At 53.8% G+C, this 19,676-nt stretch overlaps 1 protein-coding gene across 2 annotated transcripts; it reads right to left on the reverse strand.

The window, feature by feature from the left end:
* Positions 1-4,207: 4,207 nt before the first annotated feature.
* Positions 4,208-19,099, reverse strand: PIP5KL1 (phosphatidylinositol-4-phosphate 5-kinase like 1). 2 transcript variants are annotated; one of them, XM_054007073.1, is made up of 11 exons: positions 18,857-19,099; positions 17,337-17,473; positions 14,871-15,065; positions 13,570-13,620; positions 12,897-13,051; positions 10,918-11,042; positions 10,312-10,346; positions 10,148-10,203; positions 9,494-9,606; positions 6,236-6,398; positions 4,208-5,483 (listed from the first exon to the last, which is right to left on the reverse strand). In XM_054007073.1, the coding sequence occupies exons 2-11, from the start codon at positions 17,337-17,339 to the stop codon at positions 5,063-5,065; spliced, it is 1,317 nt and encodes a 438-aa protein (XP_053863048.1). In that variant the 5' UTR covers positions 17,340-17,473; positions 18,857-19,099; the 3' UTR covers positions 4,208-5,062. The 2 variants fall into 2 exon arrangements, with proteins under 2 accessions (XP_053863048.1, XP_053863049.1); XM_054007074.1 differs by lacking the exons at positions 10,312-10,346; positions 12,897-13,051; positions 13,570-13,620; ... (1 more) ...; positions 17,337-17,473; positions 18,857-19,099 and having other exon boundaries at positions 10,918-10,988.
* Positions 19,100-19,676: the final 577 nt, after the last annotated feature.

A 19,676-nucleotide genomic window follows, 5' to 3' on the forward strand; every position in this document is an offset into this window, starting at 1 on the left:
ACCAACCTCCTCCTCCGATACCGCCCCCCTCCTCCAATACCTCTTCCCCAATACCAACCCCCTCCACACCAACGTAGATTCCATCCCCCCGCTACCAACCTTCCACTAGCATCTATACCAACCCCCCAAATGGGATTGATATGGCCCCCCCAATATTGTCCCCTTCTGATCCCAACTCCGCACTGGCTTTGATACCCCCCCTCCGATACCAATCCTCCCCAATATTGTCCCCCTGAGACCTACCCCTCTGATGCCAACCCCACTGCTACCATTGATACCTCTCCCTCAATTCCCACCTCCCCTCTTGCATTGATCCCCCCTTTGAGACCAACATCCCACTGGTATCAGTGCCCCCCATACCAATCCCCCCGATATTCCCTCTGGTGTCAACCCCCCGACCCCCACTGGCCATTGATATCCACCTCCACAGCTAAACCCCATCTTTGACCATTCTCTTCTCCTCCTCCAGTACCAGCTTCTCTTCCCTAGTATCCATACCAAACTCCTCTCCTGTGGCACTGATTGCTGCGCCCAGGACCAAGGCCACCCCTCCCTGGCACTTGCAAAGTACCTTACCCTCCCCCTCCTTCTCCCCACATAAACCTTCCCCAGCAAGCCTGACACTACCACTGCACAAACAAAACGGAAACTGACTTCATTAATTTCCATTGGCCATGCTGAGAAATTCAGAAAGTAAAGAAAGAGCCCAAACAGGGGCAAGTGAACTGTGTATTTAAAATACTTTCAGTTTAAATACGAACAAAGGAACTGCCACTCCAGATCAGACCAGCAGTCCATCTAATCTGGTGTTCAGCACAACAGTGCTCTGAAGTGTCAGATGAAGGTGCAAGATACGCCATAATGGACAGTTATGCCAAGAGGGGATGTTTCTTCATAATCTCCGTCAGTGAGTGGTTTATGCCCTGATGCAAGCGGCCTTAGAAATTTTGCCTCCTGTGTAGCAAAACTAGGCTTTGAAGGATTCAATTTTTATTGGTAAATGTCAATTTCACCCCCGCACACACAATGCAAACGTATTTCCATCCATGATGATCAAAAAATGTTCAGACAGGCAAAGTAACAAAAACGCTGCTTGAGAACTGATGGCCGTTTGATTTAAGGAGCTATACGTTGTATATTTTTGCCCTGTGACGTTAACAATGTGGGTTTTAATGCTTTCACTTTTTGAGTCTCAACAATCGACTGTCATTAAGTAATCACAACTGGGACGATTTAAATCAATAACGTTCAAAAACATGCTTAAAAATAAACCGATATTATCCAGCGAATGTAGCACGGATGGACACCAGCTGAAGCTCTTGGCCTGTGCCTGTTTCCATCGCAAAAATATTCTTTCGGCCCTGCAGCACCCTGTGCCTTGGTGCGGGGGGTGTTTGTGTAGGAGTTTATACATACGATTATGATTCTTGGACTAAATCCTGAAGCCTTTTTACTCACTTGCTATGACTCTCATTGAGGGTTTTACCCGAGGAAGGCCGGAGGGATTGGGCCCACTCCCAGTAAGTTGATTAATGATACTGGCTGACTCGATTTAGCTCAGAAGCCATTAGCAATTCCACACAATGGAAACTCCAGATCCTGATGCTCCAGTAAATCCCTTTCCCTGGTTCGCACAAAAGAGAATAAAACAAATGAGTTGGGGCCTTGAGATCTTTATTGGATAGTTTTCTCCTGCACTATTTGCACAGCCAGACGCAGAGCCCATTTCAGAGTGGGTCGCACTCGCTATCAACATGCGGCAGCCCTGCCAACACAGCATGTAGCTGAGACTAGACTCTGTAAAGCCAGGGGCGGGGTGGGGTCAGAAATTAACATCTACTTGGTCAATGCTTGGGCAGCCCTGTCAGCCTTTATCTGTGCGGCCGGGGCGCTGGGAGCTGGTGAGAAAGTATTTGTGAATCAGCATTCAGCCTCACTTAGCCCAGAGGCACAGCCAGAGGGGACTAAAAGCCAGGAGTTATTGTTCCCTTGTGGAACCAGATAACAGTATTACGCTTCTCTGTCAAAATGGGTTTAAAAATGCTCTGGGCCCATTGGAATTAGAGGTGGGAAAGCCCTATTAGGTCCTCTAGCCTGGTCCCACAGGACCAGAAGTATTGCACCCTGGTACATTTTCTAATCAAACTTGTTTTTTCTCTAGGGCTTTCCATGCGAGGACATCACAATGCTGCATAAACGTTCATAGGTCAAATTCACCACTGGCCCAATGACATTAGCTTCACTCTGTGTCTGTGAAGTAGGTGGGTTATTATTGTCCCCATATTGCAGTTGGGGAAACTGAGGCCCAGAGAGGCAAAATGATTTGCCCAAGATGTACAGGAAAGTTTGCAGTAGGTCTGTCACAGTTCAGTCCTGGGCCATAACCACAAGACCATCTTCCCCATTACTAGCTTCTCTGAGATGTCCCACAAGATGGTCCACTGACTCCAGCTGGATTTGGGGGCATGTAAGAAGATAAGAGATTGAGCCCTAACCAGCTAATTTCATTCATTTAAATCATTTTCGAAAGGCAGTGACTCTCTGGAGGGGATCCTTAGTAGATTTTTAAGTCCATAAGGTTGCTTGAAAGCCAGTTCAGGTTCTTTTTTCTTTCTAGACAGAATTAGGCACGTCGTGGTGGAAGATTTGACTTTGTCATGGCTCCTTGCTCCAGTCATCTGCAGTAGCCCGGAGCAGTTATCAGGAGACAGAGTCTCCGATTTGTTAGTTTGGTTTCTTTTCCTCCCTGAGTTGCCTTCAGAATTTGCAATGTGAAGAGCAGTTCAGGAAACACAGGGGAGATGACAATAATTAATACACAGCTCATCTGCACCCAATGGATGCATCATCCAATCAAATGAGGATCTCAAACCACACCCCATGCCCACGCTCACACCCACACATATCCTCTTTCCATTGCCTAAAATCATCACTTAAGGAAAAAGGATAATCCTTTGCACTCAAGCCTGTATTATACAAAGTTGTACATATAAAACAAGAGGTGCGATTTGATAGCACTTTGGTTAAACTGGTGCAACTTTGTGCCCCTTATATTGGTTTAAACCTGGTTTATAGCAGTTTAGCTTGTGCCACAGGCTATAAACTGGATTATGCCACTTATAAAGTGCTACAAACCAGATGCAATACAAGTGTGTTCAAATACAAAGATGCATCAGAATGATAAGCTCTTTGGGGATGGGACCATCTTTTTATTCTGTGTTTGTACAGCTCCTGACCCAGTGGGGTCCTGGTTCATGAAGGCTCCTAGGTGTTACCCATAATACAAATAAAGTGATTCAAGTTCAATTGATGTAACTTGTGTGTGTAGACAAGCCCTTATGTCATGCCTTTAATCCCAGGAGCTGAAAGCGTTTGCTGACATGAATGAAGCCTCACCTCACCCACGGTAAGGCAGATGAATATGTTTATCCCTATGCTGCAGATGGTGAAACTGAGGCACAGCAAGATGTGATTTAGCCCAAAGTCAGTGCCAGGGATAAAACCAGGAGTCCTGACTCTTGGCGCCATGCTAGACTATGCTGCCCCTTCCCCCCCCCCCTTTGTCTCTTTCATGCAGTTGCTCTTTGGACTTTTTTTTGGCATTGTGGCAGGTGTCAATGTTCAAATATGGAATTTCCTTGTTGGACAAGACCAGGAAGCTGCATCCTCTTGGGTGACTGCAGGAAGGAATCCCTGCTTTAAAATTATTTGTTTTTATTAAGAGACCCCCCCGCCACTTATTCGTTTCCTTTTCACTGACCCCCCAACACGTCTCTGGTTGGGCTCGGAGGTCTCTCAGGCCAAAGGTGTGTGTGTTTTTTTTTTTTTTTTTTAAAACCACCATGTTTTCCCCTACAGATTGGGCAAGCCCAGTGGTTTCTTCCCTCAATCAGCATTGCCAACACCGGACTCGGCAGCGGCTGGATGGGCTTTCTGATTCCTGCCGTGAGGCTACAGGGAGTCAGCATGGCCACACACAAACAGCAGCTCGCCCCAGTTAATGCACACCCATCACAACAGCTGCACTGATTTAACGGGGGGCTCACAAGAAGCCGAGCCAGAGAGTCACCCCTCAAGGAGCATTCTCAGGGCCCCAAACTCCTGGCCGAGGGCTGTGGTAACGCTAGACAGCCTCCTGACATCCCTACACCCAGACAAGCTACCACAGGGAGAGCGCAGCTTTGCTGTGACGCCCGGCTCTTAGTCAGGGAGCGTAGCCCTCGATCAAAACCAATCCAGCACTAGGACAGTGGCTGCGGAGAGCAGGGAGAGCAGGTTTTCAGGAGCTAGCCCTTCATCACAGGCAGTCCAGCACGGGGGTAGTGGAATCAGGGTGCTCAAGGCAGAGGACTGATGGGGCTAGGATGAGGATGAAGGTTCTGCCTACCCTACCTGCTACTTCACTGCATAAACTGGAACCAGCTGCTGAGTCTGTCATTAGCTTCCCAGCATGCTTCTGGGTCAGCAGGTGCCTTCTGAAGATGGAGATGGGGTTCTGCTCCAGCAGCCCTTGGTAGGGTTCATATGGGAGCGAAATGGCACCGCAGTCGGGGGAGATCAGGCTGTCCCTTTCCGTCCGTCCACACCTCTTGTCGCACCCTTGTCCCAAGAGGGGATCCGGGGACCATGAATGGATTTTGGTGAGGCTATTTCACCACCCAAGATGCAAATCGGCGCACCCAGAGACACCCCACGCCGGAGCAATGCAAACTGGCAGCTGGTTCACAGATTCCCCATTTACTAGGTTCCTTGGACACTTGCGGTACCTACACTGACCCCCATCCCCACAGCGCACTGCAGGACAGCTGCTGCCCGCATGACCACGGCCCCTCCGACTCTTGAGTTCGGATGCCATAAACCTGTTTTCAGGATGCTGGGAATGTTCCTTCCGCAGCATCCCTGTAACACAGCGGCACCGCTGCCGTGAGCCTGCCCCCTGGTGGTGCAATAGATCAGCAGCAGGCAGCTTGCAGCACTGTCTGTGGGCCTGGAACCCTCCCAGCCTGGGAGTGGGGCTGTCTGGGAAGCTGCCATCCGTGTCAGCCCCGGGGCAGGGCCCCGCTCATACAGTGTGTGATTCCACCCACTGGCAGAGGCGCCTGGCGTAATCTGAGGGGCTGACGGTGGAGAAGGTCTGATCCCGGTACCGGATGCATTTCCACAGGTGCTCGAGCCTCTTGCGGAAGCTGTACACGGTGAACAGGTCAATGATGCCCATGAAGTAGCGGAACTCCGGGCCGTCAAGCAAGTGCAGAGGGCTCTTGCATCGGGGCAGCAAGCGTCGGTTCTGGGCCAGGATGCGGGCCACATCACTGTCAGACTTGGAGCTGCTTTGGAGGCTCAGGTCCTCCATCCCAGAGTTTAGCTCACGCAGTCGGTAGAGGTCGACTCCCGCTACCATCTCAGACACCAGAATGTCAGATTCTTCACCCACGATCCCTGACACCGAGGTGAGCAGGGAGTTCTCGGGATTGCTCAAGGACCTGTAGCAAGGAAAGGCCAGGACAGTGAGATCTTGGGGACAGCCCAGATCAAAGTGATAGGAACCGGCAGCTGGTCTGCAGCTTCCCCACTGACTTGGTTCCTTGGAGGCTCACCAGCTCCTGAGGTTCAGTCACCTATAGTCATGGTTTGTGGGCCTGATTCTCAGTTACACTAAAGCCCTTTCTGCCACTTGGCAGGGGAAAGGATCCCTGAGAACCTCCCGCAGTGGAGAGGGCAGCATACAGCTAGGGTAAGGGCTCTGTGCTTGGCTGCTCCCAGCCCCAGGTGCAGGAGATATGTCTGGAGCAGGCCGGGGCAGGGCATGGAAGGGAAGGGCGTGGCCAGAGACTACAGCTATTCTCTATTTCCTAGGGCTCCTAAGCATCTGAGGGAAAGAGAGTGTAACGTAGAGCACCTCTGAGGCTGCTGGGACTGACACCAGGAACTTAACATCCCCTTTGCCTCATCCTCCAGTCTGGCCACAAAGGAGGAATGCTGTGACTGAGAATCAGGGCCTGCGACGCCGAGTCCAACTACGTTCCTGTGGGGTTCTCTGCCCATCCAGAGACGCTAGGCTTCAGGCACTCTGCAGGCTCACCCCAAGCAGCGTGGTAGCTGGGGGCTGAGCCTGTCGTGTCTGCTGCTTGCCCCCAATCAGCCAGAGCTGCAGGAGAAGCAGAGGGCTGGCTGCGAGAGGGGCAGCGTGCTCCCCCCTGTGCTGAGCGTTCTCTGCAGGAGGCCCATCACTCACATGGTGGTCCTGAAGATGATGTCCGCGAAGGACAGATTCTGGCCCTTTTCGTCTGCATGCAGGGGTTGAAATGCCACCAGCAGGCTGTAGTCCAGCACGTTCAGCTCCTTCAGGAACTGCGTGTCCAGCTGCACCTGGCGTAGGAGCCAGGAACGCTGCTGACCTGCAGGAGAGAGCAGAGAGGCTGACAGACACAGAGTGAGAGCCCGGGCCAGGGAGGGGAAGATCTGAGCAGGGATAGGAGATAAGCCAGGACAGTTAGCAGGGAGTGAGAGGGGCAGTGTCCTGCAGGGCACCAAGGAGATGGGGCCTTGGGCAGGGCAGGGGCGACAGTTCTAATGCAGCAGGATCCGGAGTAGAAGAAGCTGCCGCTGGAGGAGAAACGGCTGCTTGTGGAGGAGAGATGAGTGCAGCTGGAGGCAGAAGTGAGTCAGTGGAAGGAGACATACAGCGGGGAGAGAGAAATCAAGTGACAGCAAAGATCACAGCGAGATCACAAGGGAATGAGGGATGGCAGAGGGGTGGGCAGTGCAGAGGGAGAGGGAGAGGATGGCTGCTAGTTCGGGGAGTCCTGAATGGGAGAGTTGCGGGGTCCCCAGCTTGTAACTGGCTTGGGACCCAGACTCCACACCGCTGCTGAGCCGACTCTCCCGTCTCTTCTGGAGCACACAGCCACCTGCCTGCTGGCTATGGAGCAGCAGGGCTAGACACAGGCTGCTCACACACTTTGCAGGAGCCCAGAGGCCCAAGCGTCTGCCTGATGAGCTAAGGCAGCAGCTCAGAGCGAGCAGAGGCACACGTAGCCAGGGCGGCTTAGTGGTTGGACAGGCTCCACCTCACGGTGCTCTGGGACTGTCTATTTCATGTGGTTCCATCAGCATGAAACTTGGCTGGCCAGCTGAAGAAAGAGGTGGTTGATGCAGATATGGTCAGGGGGGAACAGTCATGTGATCACCCAGAGCTAATGGGCTGAGCCTGGGAGGAGACAAATACATAAAAGGTCCTTCATGCTGACTTCAGGGAAGTCATTGCCCCGTCTCCGTGCCTCAGTTTCCCCACCCCTCACGATTCTGACTCTCCTTTGTAAATTGCTTGGAGATCTAGGGACAGAAAAGTGCCTGACATGAGCCAAGGATCATTATTATCATCAGCATGGTGATGAATGGGCTAAGCAGGACACCACCATTTCCATCCAACCTCTCTGCACTGATCTATGACCCTGCAGGTTGGACACACAGGCACATCCTGGCCAATAGGAGAAGGGGACAGAAACTCTATGGGAGACCCTGACCCTTGCTGGGTGGGGTGGGGGAGCAGCCGCATGGCGAACCGGGAGCAACAGGGAGGCTGAATGCAGGGGAAGGTGTCAGGGAATCCCGGGCAGAACCAACTGGGGCAGGAACCGGGGAACCAGATGTGCAACAAGGGTCAGGTCTGGGCAGAAGCTGTGGAGAAGCAACGGAGCTTGGGAACGTGGGCAGAGGGGTTCCAAGGAGACACACCACTAGCTGATCCTGGCCTGGAAACCTGCCTCCAGCAGAAACTGGGCTGGAGAGGCACCAGCCAGAGCTGAACTACCCCCCACCCCCACAGGCCCACATACAAACCACTATTGTTTGACCTTAAGTTGCAAGCATTCAAGCCACTTTCCCCTTTTGCTAGTCCTAATAAAATACCCCTTCCTTTAGCCCAGGCTCTGACTTGTCAGTGGGACCCGAGGGCTAGCGCCTAGCATCTAGAGCAGCGGTGGCCAACCCGAGCCTGAGAAGGAGCCAGAATTTACCAATGTACATTGCCGAAGAGCCACAGTAATAAGTCAGCAGCCCCCCATCAGCTCCTCCCTCTCCCTGAGCCTCCCACCCGTCAATCAGCGCCTTCCCCTCCCTCCCCGCACCTCCCAATCAGCTGTTCCATGGCGTGCAGGAGGCTCAGGGGCAGAGCAGGAGGAGCGAGCGAACAATAGATTCAGGGCAGGGGCGTAGCCAAGTGGAGGGAAGGGGGGGGAGCAGAAAAAAAAAAGGCGCCACCCACTGCGGCACTTTTACTGACGGGGCGGCGTGCCGGGTCTTCAGCGGCACCTCGGCGGCGGGATCTTCACTCGCTCTGCAGGTCTTCGGTGGCATTTCAGCGATGAAACTTCAGTGCTGCCGAAGACACCCGAAGGGAGTGAAGGTCCCGCCGCCGAAGTGCCGCTGAAGACCCGGTGCGCCGCCCCGTCAGTAAAAGTGCCACAGCGGGTGGTGCCTTTTTTTTTTTTTGCTCCCGGGTGAGTAAAATTAAAAAGGTACCACTTGTGCTCGCTCCCCCCTCAGTTACGCTACTGGCTCGGGGAGGGGGTGGGAACGGGTGGAGTAGGGCAGGGCCTGTGGCAGAGCCAGGGGTTGAGCAGTGAGCACCCCACGGCACATTAGAAAGTTGGCGCCTGTAACTCCAGCCCCGGAGTCAGTGCCTATACAAGGAGCCGCATGTGGCTCCGGAGCCACAGGTTGGCCACCCCTGATCTAAAGTGTCTTCAGAGCCTGCCTCCAAGTCATGGTCCACTTGGTGTGCTACTAGTGCTTGGGGTTTGCTGTGCCCCATCATCATGGGGTAGCAGGACCTCTGCTGGCTTGGCTGACACCTGGGGATAGAGCCAGGAACCCCAGCCTCAGACCCCCAAGTCTCTACACAGCTTGAGCTAAACAGCCAGGATCCAAGGGCTGGGGGGGGGGGGTTACGGTCGTTCTGACAGGCGGCTCCGTCCACTTCCCAGTGAGTTGGCATCCACGTCATAAAACCAGCCCACGCCGCAAACGGACTTCCCACGCTGGTGGCCTCAGCAGTGAGGCCAGGAGTGAACAGGGACAGACTGAATTACCGGCTTCTCCCTAGAGGAGGCTGCCTTCAGCTCAGGTCTGAGGCACTTTGGAAAGGTGGCTGGGGGAGGGGATGCCGTACCTTTTCGGTGGATAGAGCACTTAGGCCTCCAGATACATGGATCCTGCATCTTTCTCCAGCGCTAAGCTGGGTCATTCTCTTTCCTCTCTCTCTCTCTCTCTCCCATCAGCCTATGATTAATTCACAACCTTCCAGATTGGGACCTATGCAATGAGGAGGTTTAGCTAAGCTGGGTGTGGAAGATGGATAGAGACAGAGGCGGAGGAGTGGGCTGGACAGTGGGTGGAGTGAATGGCAGACGGCTGGACAGTATGAAGTGAGTGGGTGGCCCAGCGGGTCACCCTGCCTCACCAGGCCTTCCTTGGCCCGGGAAGTACTCACCCAGGTGGATGGAATTTCCTTCAAAGTTGAGATCCTTCAGCACCACGATGACTTGGCTGCCCTCGGGGGCGGGCTCTGTCCAGCGATTCACCTGACATCCTTTAATGTCGTACCTGCACATGGCAATTCGGACAGGCGATTCCTGGAGGGCATGTTGAACCCCTGCTTAACCCCTTCTACACCACACCCTCGGCATGACATACGAGAGTGCCCATCGCAGCCATGTGTCGGAAGGGAGAGGAAAGTCTCTCATTGGGCTGCACTGTCTGAGAGTGCAAAGGGGTTATGCCCATGGACTTTGAAAAGGGTTCAGTGCTCAGTAATTTTCCCATGAAATATTCATGCTTATTAGTAGCTTCATATTCTTTGTGGTCTGCGGCCACTAGAGGGCAACATGATCACCCACGTTTTATCGGTGTTGCTTGTGCAATATCTGGGTTTACAAACTCGCAGCTGCAGCTATTAGAGGGCAATGGAACAACACACATGGGAGCAGGTCTGACATTCCCTCCACTAGTGGGCAGTGCTGACACGCACGTTGCAGAGGGGCAGACAGCCACAAAGGCAGGACATTATTCCCGAGAGGAGCTGACTGTACAAATCCCTCTGATCCCCGAGCCGCGACCCCTCTCACCGCATGGGCCCGTAACTCACCGTTCAAGGATCCTTTCGTCGGGGTAGAACACGCTCTGCATGATGATGAAGTATTTCTAGAGGAGAGAGAAGAAGAGACTCGATGGCACAGAGCTGGAGTTGGCTGTGCCAAAGACGGAGCCGGTGGCACGTGACACGGACTCCGACAGGTGGATGGAACCTACCTTCTTCTCCTGAGCCACAATGATGCTGTGAACCCCTGAAAGGGAGGAGACAAGGGGAAAGCTCAGAGAACACAGACCAGGACTGGCAGTCTGGCCTGGAGGTGGCTCTGACACCCCCTCTAATCAGCAGGGACACTGAGTACTGTGTCCAGGGGACAAGGGCCTTGCAACCTGGGTTTCAAAAATCTTAAGCCCGGTTGCAGCCAAACAGGCTGTACCCAGGTATGGCTAGCAAGGAGGAGGACAGGCCAGACTGGTTGAGAGCAGGGTTTAGAGCCACCTGCTGTAGATGAGGTCCCTCCTCAGGCTGGAACCCAGTGGCTCTAGCACAGTCTGGCCCGATACACTGCCCAGCAAAAGCCTGTTAGAGCCTCACTTGGCAGCCTTGGCTTCTGGTCCATGCGCCCCTGAATAGTGACCTGGCTCAAGCAGAATCACAGGGGATAGGTGAGGTGAGGTTCCCCCTCGGAAGGTCCTAGCCCACGTCTCCCAGGTGCCATGCCCCACCATCTCCTCTCTGTTAGGTACTGTCCCTGGCCAGACTGTTCTCCCTGGTGCTTATGGAGCCTCAGTCTTTCCCCCCAGCATGTTGGAGGTGGTTCTTACCCAGGAACCTGACGAGGAGGGAGTGGGGGTATCTCTCAAGGTGCTGGATGTACTTGGGCAGGTTGGAGAGGAGGAACCGGATCTCTCTCTTACTCTGCGTCTTCAGGAAGAAGCATTTGTTGTTCCTATGGCACGAGGAGGCCAAGAGTTACCCCAGGGCTGTAAATGGGGATGGGGGAAGCGAGTGTCCTCACCTCTTGATCAGACCCAGGACACACACGACATGTTCCTATATGCCTAACCTCACACACATGTAGGACATATCAACATCTGCACACTGCATGTACACCCCTCCCCCCCACAGCAGTGATAACAGAACATTTGGATTTTTGCCATGAAGACATACAGGTGACACATCTCGCTTCTTAGCATTGCCGGGGCACTGCAGAGCAGAAGCAGCAAAGGCGTCCTGACTGCTGCTATGAGGAATTGCCCCTTGCTAGTGAATATCAGACACAAACGGTTCTGATCAGCACCCCCAACACTTCATCCAGACCCACACACTGTGCCATACCCAGAGACTGGACAGAAACAACACACCCGGATATATGAACATAAGAACGGCCATACTGGGTCAGACCAAAGGTCCATCTAGCCCAGTATCCTGTCTACCGACAGTGGCCAATGCCAGGTGCCCCAGAGGGAGTGAACCTAACAGGTAATGATCAAGTGATCTCTCTCTTGCCATCCATCTCCACCCTCTCACAAACAGAATCTAGGGACACCATTCCTTACCCATCCTGACTAATAGCCTTTAACGGACTTAACCTCCATGAATTTATCCAGTTCTCTTTTAAACGCTGTTATAGTCCTATCCTTCACAACCTCCTCAGGCAAGGAGTTCCACAAGTTGACTGTGTGCTGCTGTCCAAAAATACAGATAGCCTCCCAGCCACACACAGAAACCACCTCAGAGCAGGGGACAAAACACAAGCACGATCTCCCACCTAGTAAATGGGTAGCCTCCTTCCTCAAACACGTTCAATTACCCACACTGTCCATGGTCTGACATATCCACCGGGTCATGCCCAAATGCAACACACACATACACACCCTAACATACCGGGTACCTATGCAAGTCTTCCAAAACACAGATCCAGCCTCTCTCCCTCCCGCTACAGCCAAGTGCTCACAGCATCATGCACCCATTGCTTGTGCATACAGGGGTCATACAATTTCCTATTCAGGGGTTCTCAAACTTCATTGTGCCATGACCCCCTTCTGACAACAAAAATTACTACATGACTCCAGGAGGCGGAGACTGAAGCCTGAGCCCGCCCGAGCCCGCCCACCCTGGCTGGGGAGATCAAAGCCCAAGCCTGCTGTCCTGGATGGGGAGGGGCAAAGACAAATCTCAAGGGCTTCAGCCCCAGGCAGGGAACCTGTAACTCTGAGCCCGTCCACTAAGGGCTGAAGTCCTCATGCTTCGGCCCTAGGCAGTGGGCCTTGGGCTTGGGCCCCAGCAAATCTAACGTCAGCCTTGGCGACCCCATTAAAATGGAATCGCGACCCACTTTGGGGTCCTGACCCACAGTCTGAGAACCGCTGTCCTGCATTATAGCAGAGGCAGTGTATTTAGTGCTGGTTGTTATGGGGGTCAGCTGCTGGGTGCTCTCTGATCACTACAGATCTTTCTAGTCAGTAGTAAGTGATCTTCTTGATTGCTGCTTCACTTAGGCAGTCAGTTCTGAAAGGCACGGTACTAATAGATCTTAGGCCAAATTCTGCCTTCAGACGTTCCCCTGTCTCCCTGTGGATGTCAGCGGGCTTTAGGCAGGAGTACCTGAGTTTAAATGGACTCTCACTGATCACCCAGAGCAGTGGTTTTCAACCTGGGGTCCGCAGACTATGTTTAAGATTTCCAAAGGGGTCTGCACCTCCATTCAACATTTTTTAGGGGTCCGCAAATGAACCACTGACCTAGACCATTGAGCTCTCAGAGAGTGCAGACCTCTCGCTGCACCCATGGGAAGACTCACGTCAGGAAGAAGTCAGCCTTGCTCTTGGAGTTGCTGATGAACTGCAGGTAGGAGCTCTGGGAGGACAGGGACAGCTGGTATTCCGTCTCCGATATGCCCATCGAGTGCCTGAAGTGAGCAAAGGCCGGGCCACCGTATGTTCGCATCTCAAAGCCCTGCAGCGACCCGGGAGGAGCAAGAGGTGAGACCAGATTCTACTGCACCATGCTACTTCCACACATGCCAGGCTGCCAAGTGCTTTCACCCCACCTCCCCCAGTCAGCTGGAGAGGCCGGGGAACAACGGCTCCCTGCTGGCCCACGGGGCTGGCAGGGAGCTGGGAATGGCAACAGCGTCTCGGTCCTCCCTCAAAGCTACGAAAGGCAGACATGGCTACTGGTGGGTTAGAGAGTCAGCACAGGTGATGGTGGAGGTTGTATGGATGTCCACGTGAAGGTGAGGCTAGGTATGGATGTGGGGTGGGAGGTATAGGTGTGGGGGAAAGGGGTGCTTGGCTATCTGCAGCTGTGATGGACCCTGGGGATAGCTGTACAGCTAGGGGGTGTGTGGCTTCAGTGTAGGGGGAGGGGTGGCTCAGGAATCCTGCAGCAGGTCAGTGTTAGTGAACTGGGCCTGGTGTACCAAAGGCTCTGGCCAGGGCCTGTGCTTTTTCCCTGCCGTGGTGAGTTCCTACCTCATGGGCCTGCTTCAGCACGGCCTTGCAGTCCGCGTCGCTCAGGACATCCTGGCGGGGACAGAGAGAGAGACAGAGAGTGAGTGCACTGCACAGGGACTGCTCCCCGTTCACGTTTGCTGCTTCGCCGACCTTCCCCAGAGGCCCTCGCACATCGCTGGAAAGCAAATACCAAATGATCTGGGGGGGGAGCGAGGGGGAAGGGAAATCAGTGTGGGGACTGCAGCAAGCATGATGGCAACTAGAGGGACTACCCCGGCCTCTGGGCTCACCCCTGCCCCATCTCTCTCCCTGCTCTGCCCCACTACTGTGGATGGAAATGACAGGGTCATTCCTGTCTTTTTGACCTCTTCTCCCCACTGCTAGCCAGCTGTCACCAGCCTGCCACAGGAGCTCAGGATATCCTCAGCAGGGATAGGCCACCCCGTCTACCCACCTCGTGCTGCTCTGGTTCCCGTCATTGCCGGATCTCAGCCCCCTGGCACAGACTTCTCCATTTGCTAAGGGCAACGCTTCTTGCAGCCCCTGGTCTAACAGGTTTCTTATTATTATTCAGGCCTTTCACTAAAGGCCTATTGTCATCTGGCTCTCTCTGTGCAGCTGTGCCCACCCCGTTAGCGCCCCTGTAGGGCCGGAGTCCCATCTCAGTCACTCTGGCCTGAACGTGCAGGGAAGTTAATGGCGTTCCACCAAGAGGCTGGGTCACTCCAGTGGTCACGGGAATGCTGCAGGGGCTGGGATGGGGGCCAACCCTGTGCTTGAGTTGGTGTGTGCATGACACAGATCACTAGCTACCCCCATCCTTGGGGGCAAGGGGCAGGGAGTCCCCTACAGAGCAGCCTGTTCTCCCTCCAGCAGGGGAGGGTCCTGTTTGTACTTGTCAGTCAGGAGTTTGCTCTGATCACCTGCGCTGGGCTGCCAGCCAGGCAGTGCATTTCATTTGAGCCACCACTTGGGCTGGGCCGGTCAGGGCCAAATTTCACATCAGTTCATCAGCGTTCTCCGAAGAGGGAGCACCGCCTAGTTCAGAGAGTAGGGGGCTGCATCGCTGCCTTGCCCTGGGCGCGGCCCTTCCCCTCTCAGTGTCACGGGGATGCAAAGCACTTGGGGCTCCTTGACTGGGGGAGAGATAAGAGGGAGGGGAACGGGATCATGACAGGAGCACATAGGAGGCAGCACATCTTTGCTACAGCAGTGCACTCACTGGTAGCCCCGTGCTGGGGGAGAAGGCTGTGTAGGAGTCTCGTCGTACGGCCAGGCAGCTGGGGAGGTGAATGAGCCCATCCCCGGGAGGTACTCACCGCAGGCGGGTTGTCAATGGCCTCTTGGATGGCGGCCCTGAGCCCCACCTTCAGCATGCAGGTCAGGTCATAAAACTCGTGCTCCCCGTTGATCTCAAAGAGGCCCAAGAGTTTCCACTTCTGGCGGAGCTTCCAGAGGAACCTGTGCTTGAGTGTGCGAGACCTCCGGCCCGTTGTGCTCTCCGGGGCGTCGGTCTGCAGGGGACAAGGCACCGTCGGGGAGTTAGAGGAGAGAGCGGGGCTCCACCCAGAGACGGGAAGCCCAGGAGCCCCTGGGCAGAGAAGAACCAACCTGTTCCCAGCAGACAGTGAGGGGCGGGGGACCTGAGCTTGAAGAGGTTTGAGGGAATGAAGAAGAGGATCCTATAAAGAAACTATCGAGAGGGCAGATGGGTGACTGGCAAAGTAAGGGGAGTTCAGAGAGGAACACCAGCAAGGACCAGGGGGCTGAAGGGGAGAAAACTCCCTCGGGTCCTTGGGTGAGATCCCTGACCCGCTGACATCAATGCCAAAGCTCCCATGGACTTCAACCAGGCCAGGATTTCGCTCCTGGAGAATGTCTGAACTCCTGGTGACAGAGCAAAACACCCAGTCCTGGTGGAGACAGGAGCAGTGTGCGCGCAAGATTCAGAGCCAGGCCAGACGGAATGGTGGTTCTCGCTCTGCTGAAAGGCGCTAATGGCTGCCACCAGTGGGGGCTGTAATCCCGGGACAATCACACACCTCAGTACAACACATGGGGGTGCCAACCACTCTCTTTCAGACTCCCTGGAAGGAGCACTTAACCCCTGTATGTAGAGAAAACAGCTACAGCCAAGAGAGGCTACTGCCCAAGACACTGAGTCACATGGCCAGGTCTGAGTTAGCCCAGTAGATTAACAGGGGTTTCCCTGGTTGCGCAAACAGGAACTAGGATATCAGTTTGCAGCTTGAGTGAGAACAGCTAATTTAGACCCCAACATTTTATATAGATAGTTGTTTTAGCAGATATTAACTTTTTATGATTTTTGTATGTTAATCTCTCATAATTCTTTTATATGCTAACCACAAGCCTTTTTGTTTTGTGTATCTATATATTTATTGTCCTATATATATTGAAACTAAGAAGTTCTTTGTCCTTTAATTGAACCTAATGGGCAAAGAACATAAGAACGGCCATACTGGGTCAGACCAATGGTCCCTCTAGCCCAGTGTCCTGTCTTCTGACGGTGGTCAATGCCGGGTGCTTCAGAGGGAATGAACGGAACAGGTAATCATCAAGTGATCCATGCACTGGGACAATGAACTCAATGATGAAATGTGTATAATTTTTTACCCTGATCTAACTAATATAGGCCAGATGTCCCAGGAAGAGACATCCCCCAACTACTAAAAAGTTTCTACACAAGGATGTTATAAACAAAACTAGGTGAATGATAAGAGATACTTGTTATGACAGATGGGCTCTGTAATGGATGAAATAAGGCACCACTGAAAGGTGTTTTAAATCATTTAAGCACTGTCAGTAGTCACAGCTGTTAGTAATAATGACTGGATTAGAGATTCTTTTTTGCTCATCAGTCAGGTAAACTGAGGAGGACAAAAGAAATTCCATTAGTAATGAGGAAAACAGAACAGATGGTAAAAATAATGATGATAAAATATTTTCCCCTCCAAAAAAGGAGTTTATTTGTCTCACACACTAGAGAAGGACAGAGGTCTGGGGTGTTAGGGAACAAACACTGTCAGCATTCCTCCAGTACAGATGGAGATATCCCATCTCCTAGAACTGGAAGGGACCTTGAAAGGTCATCAAGTCCAGCCCCCTGCCTTCACTAGCAGGACCAAGTACTGATTTTGCCCCAGATCCCTAAATGGCCCCCTCAAGGATTGAACTCACAACCCTGGGTTTAGCAGGCCAATGCTCAAACCACTGAGCTATCCCTCCCCCCCAAAAATAGGGATATCCCATCTCCTAGAACTGGAAGGGACATTGAGTCCAGCCCCCTGCCTTCACTAGCAGGACCAAGTACTGATTTTGCCCCAGATCCCTAAGTGGCCCCCTCAAGGATTGAACTCACAACCCTGGGTTTAACAGGCCAATGCTCAAACCACTGAGCTATCCCTCCCCCTATAAAGAGGAAGGGATTAAACTACTTTCTCTACAGGGGGGTGGCAAAGCGTCTGTTCCTTGCGTATTCTGTATAGAATTGTATCAATCTCTGATTGATAATCTTGATTAAATCAATTCCATATGAGCCTGTCATCTGACAATCTCAACTCGCTATTCAATTCAAACACCCAGCACTTGAGATTATGTTTTCCAACGGCCATTACTTTGCACTTAACACTGGGAGATTGTTGCACCTTCCCTCCCATTTGCCATCACATGGATCCACCTCCCCACCTCCCAGTCCCCATTGTACATCACCAGGCAGCTTTCTGCAGACCAGTGTGAGAACCCCTGTACAATACAACATGACTCACCATGGCTTCTCTCTGAATGCCAGGCCTCTGCTCTACGGGGAATGCTACCTGCTGATGCCGCTAGCACAAAGGCTTCCTACCAACGAACCCAAGTCCGTAGCCCACGGGGCACGCCATCCATGCCGGCGGGAACCAGTCTGTGCAAAGCAAAAGCACAGGGTGCAATGACCGGTCAGTGCAGCCACCGGACAAAGCACAGTTAGATGGAGCATGCATGCATGAAGTGGGGAGTGCAACATGAAAAACCAGTCTGAGAGATTACGCTGACTTAGTGCAGCGGGTATGAACCAGTATGCGGGGCACCAGCCAAACCCAGGTAAAAACAGATCACTGCTTGGGGCAAAGCAATGGCGAAGCTGGGCTTGAGTGAGCTCTGACTGGCCTGCTGGGAAGGATCAGCAGTGAAGAGGGACCAAGCAGGGCGAGTCTAGACTCCAAAGGGAGTTAGGCGCTGGCTGGGTCCCAGACAGACTGACATCGAGAGACTTTACCTAATGGAGCACAGGAGTCGAAAAGCTAGAATCCACGAACTAGCGGAGGCCTTGGCACTAACGCAGTCAACAGGTCAAGAGGATCAGATTTTAGGAAGGCAAATCTGGGGAAATTCCAGAGCTATAAGGCCTGCTCTCACAGAAACAGTGCGAGAGCTGCGGCTGGCCTCAACGTATCACTGTAACGGATAGCACTGTCTTCTGAATGACTCCCCAGAGCTCCTCTCGGGATGAGGCTCTATGGGCCTCTTCTGGGTTAGGGCACAAGAGCTATTCCAGAATAGCTCCCCCTGTGGACACACTTCTGCAACCCGTCACTGTCTTCTGGAATGATTAGTGCGCTTTGTGAGCTTGGTCATCATTCCAGAATGAAGTGACAGAATACAATGTCCACACATGGAGCCATTCTGGAATCACGGTTGCAGAACAGCTTATTCCACAATAGTTATTCCGGTCAATTTCCCTAAGTAGACAAGCCCTTTGGTTTCAGAACGTCCTAGTTTAGACTCTCATTATGATGATGACGATGCCTATTCATCTGCATTAGGGTAGTGCCCAGGTACCCCGGCATAGAGGACGACGCCAGGGTGCTAGGCGGGGTACAAAGAGCCGGTCCCTGCCCCAAGCGCTCTGGAGAAGTCACCGGGTGCTGGGGGAGGCAGGGGGAAAAGCAGACCCAATAGCAGTGCTCCCAGCAGGAAAAGAGCCTGATCCTGGGACTCCCCGTCTGGCTGGGGGAGGACGGCCCAGCCCAGGGACATCTTGCTGCCGGTTTGGGGGGGGGAAGGGTGGGCAGCGGCCCGTCCCCTCTCAGTCCCGGGAGAGGGGGTCACATGGCATCCAGCCGGCTGGGATCTGGGGCAAGGAGGGCGCCCGGCTATGAGCGTGGGCGGGGACAGAGCTGCCCAGAGCCCCTCCAGGGCATGGTGCGGGGCAGGCAGCCCGCTGGGCTCTGCTCCAGAGTGAGGGGCAGCCCGGGCCTGGCTCCCGGCGGGGGGACAGGCCACTTGCAGCCTTGTTAGCACCTACCTCTGCAGGCGTCCTCTGCAACTGCGGGCCCCGCTGTCCCCCTCTGCTGTGCCCCAAATCACTGGCCGCCCACACCCCCCCTGCCAGCCCGGAGCCACCTCCTGCCCAAGCCCCCAGGCAGCTGCATCACTCCCTAGCAGGCTCCCTCCAGCTCGGCGGCAGAGGCTGGCGGTCCCAGACCCCCTGCCGCAGCAGCGGCTGCTGCCCAAGGGCTGCCGGCTGCAGATTGGAGCCGGTGACATCAGCCTGCCTGCAGCTGGCCCTATTGACAGCAATGCAGCGGCGGGAGGGGGAAGAGGAGGGAGAGCGGGGGTGGGGAAAAGGAAGAGGAGACCGAGGCCATCGGTCCACCCACAGGGGTGGGTCATGGCCCTGCCAGAAGATACAGGGTTAACGAGCTGCAAAAGTCTAACCGTCCTCAGCACGTGCCACCTTCCAAGGCTTCATCCCCAGCCATCCCTGCAGCCCTGTGGAGCAGGTAAATAGAGACCCATTTTGTGGGAAACTGAGGCTGAGAACAGGAAAGCAACTTGCCCAAGGTCAGCTGGGGAGTCATTGTCAGAGTCCTGCTTTGAACACAGGAGATCGAGGCTCCTAGTTCTGCACTCAGACCATTAGACCAGAGGCCTTCAAGCCCTGAGCTCTGCACCTGCCCACACAAGGTATTAATCTGGGATTCAGGGGCAGCACACTGCAAGTTTTCAGTGAAGAAACACGTCTGTCTCAAGCCCTTATGGCTACAAGGAAAATCTTCCAAAGGTGATGGGCATGTAGCCGACACAGTTCTGTCTGCTTGAGTCTGCAGCCAGCCTGGCACAAC

The sequence above is a fragment of the Malaclemys terrapin genome, chromosome 17 (assembly GCF_027887155.1).
Source record: "Malaclemys terrapin pileata isolate rMalTer1 chromosome 17, rMalTer1.hap1, whole genome shotgun sequence".
Lineage (NCBI taxonomy): Eukaryota > Metazoa > Chordata > Testudines > Emydidae > Malaclemys > Malaclemys terrapin.

Excerpts from the sequence above, each read along its gene's own strand:
- PIP5KL1 (XM_054007073.1), bottom strand. Across the intron at positions 10,347-10,917 it reads CCTCCTCGTCAGGTTCCTGG|GGGTTCACAGCATCATTGTG; the intron begins GTAAGAACCACC and ends CCTCCCTTTCAG. Across the intron at positions 10,204-10,311 it reads TTGTGGCTCAGGAGAAGAAG|AAATACTTCATCATCATGCA; the intron begins GTAGGTTCCATC and ends TCTCTCCTCTAG.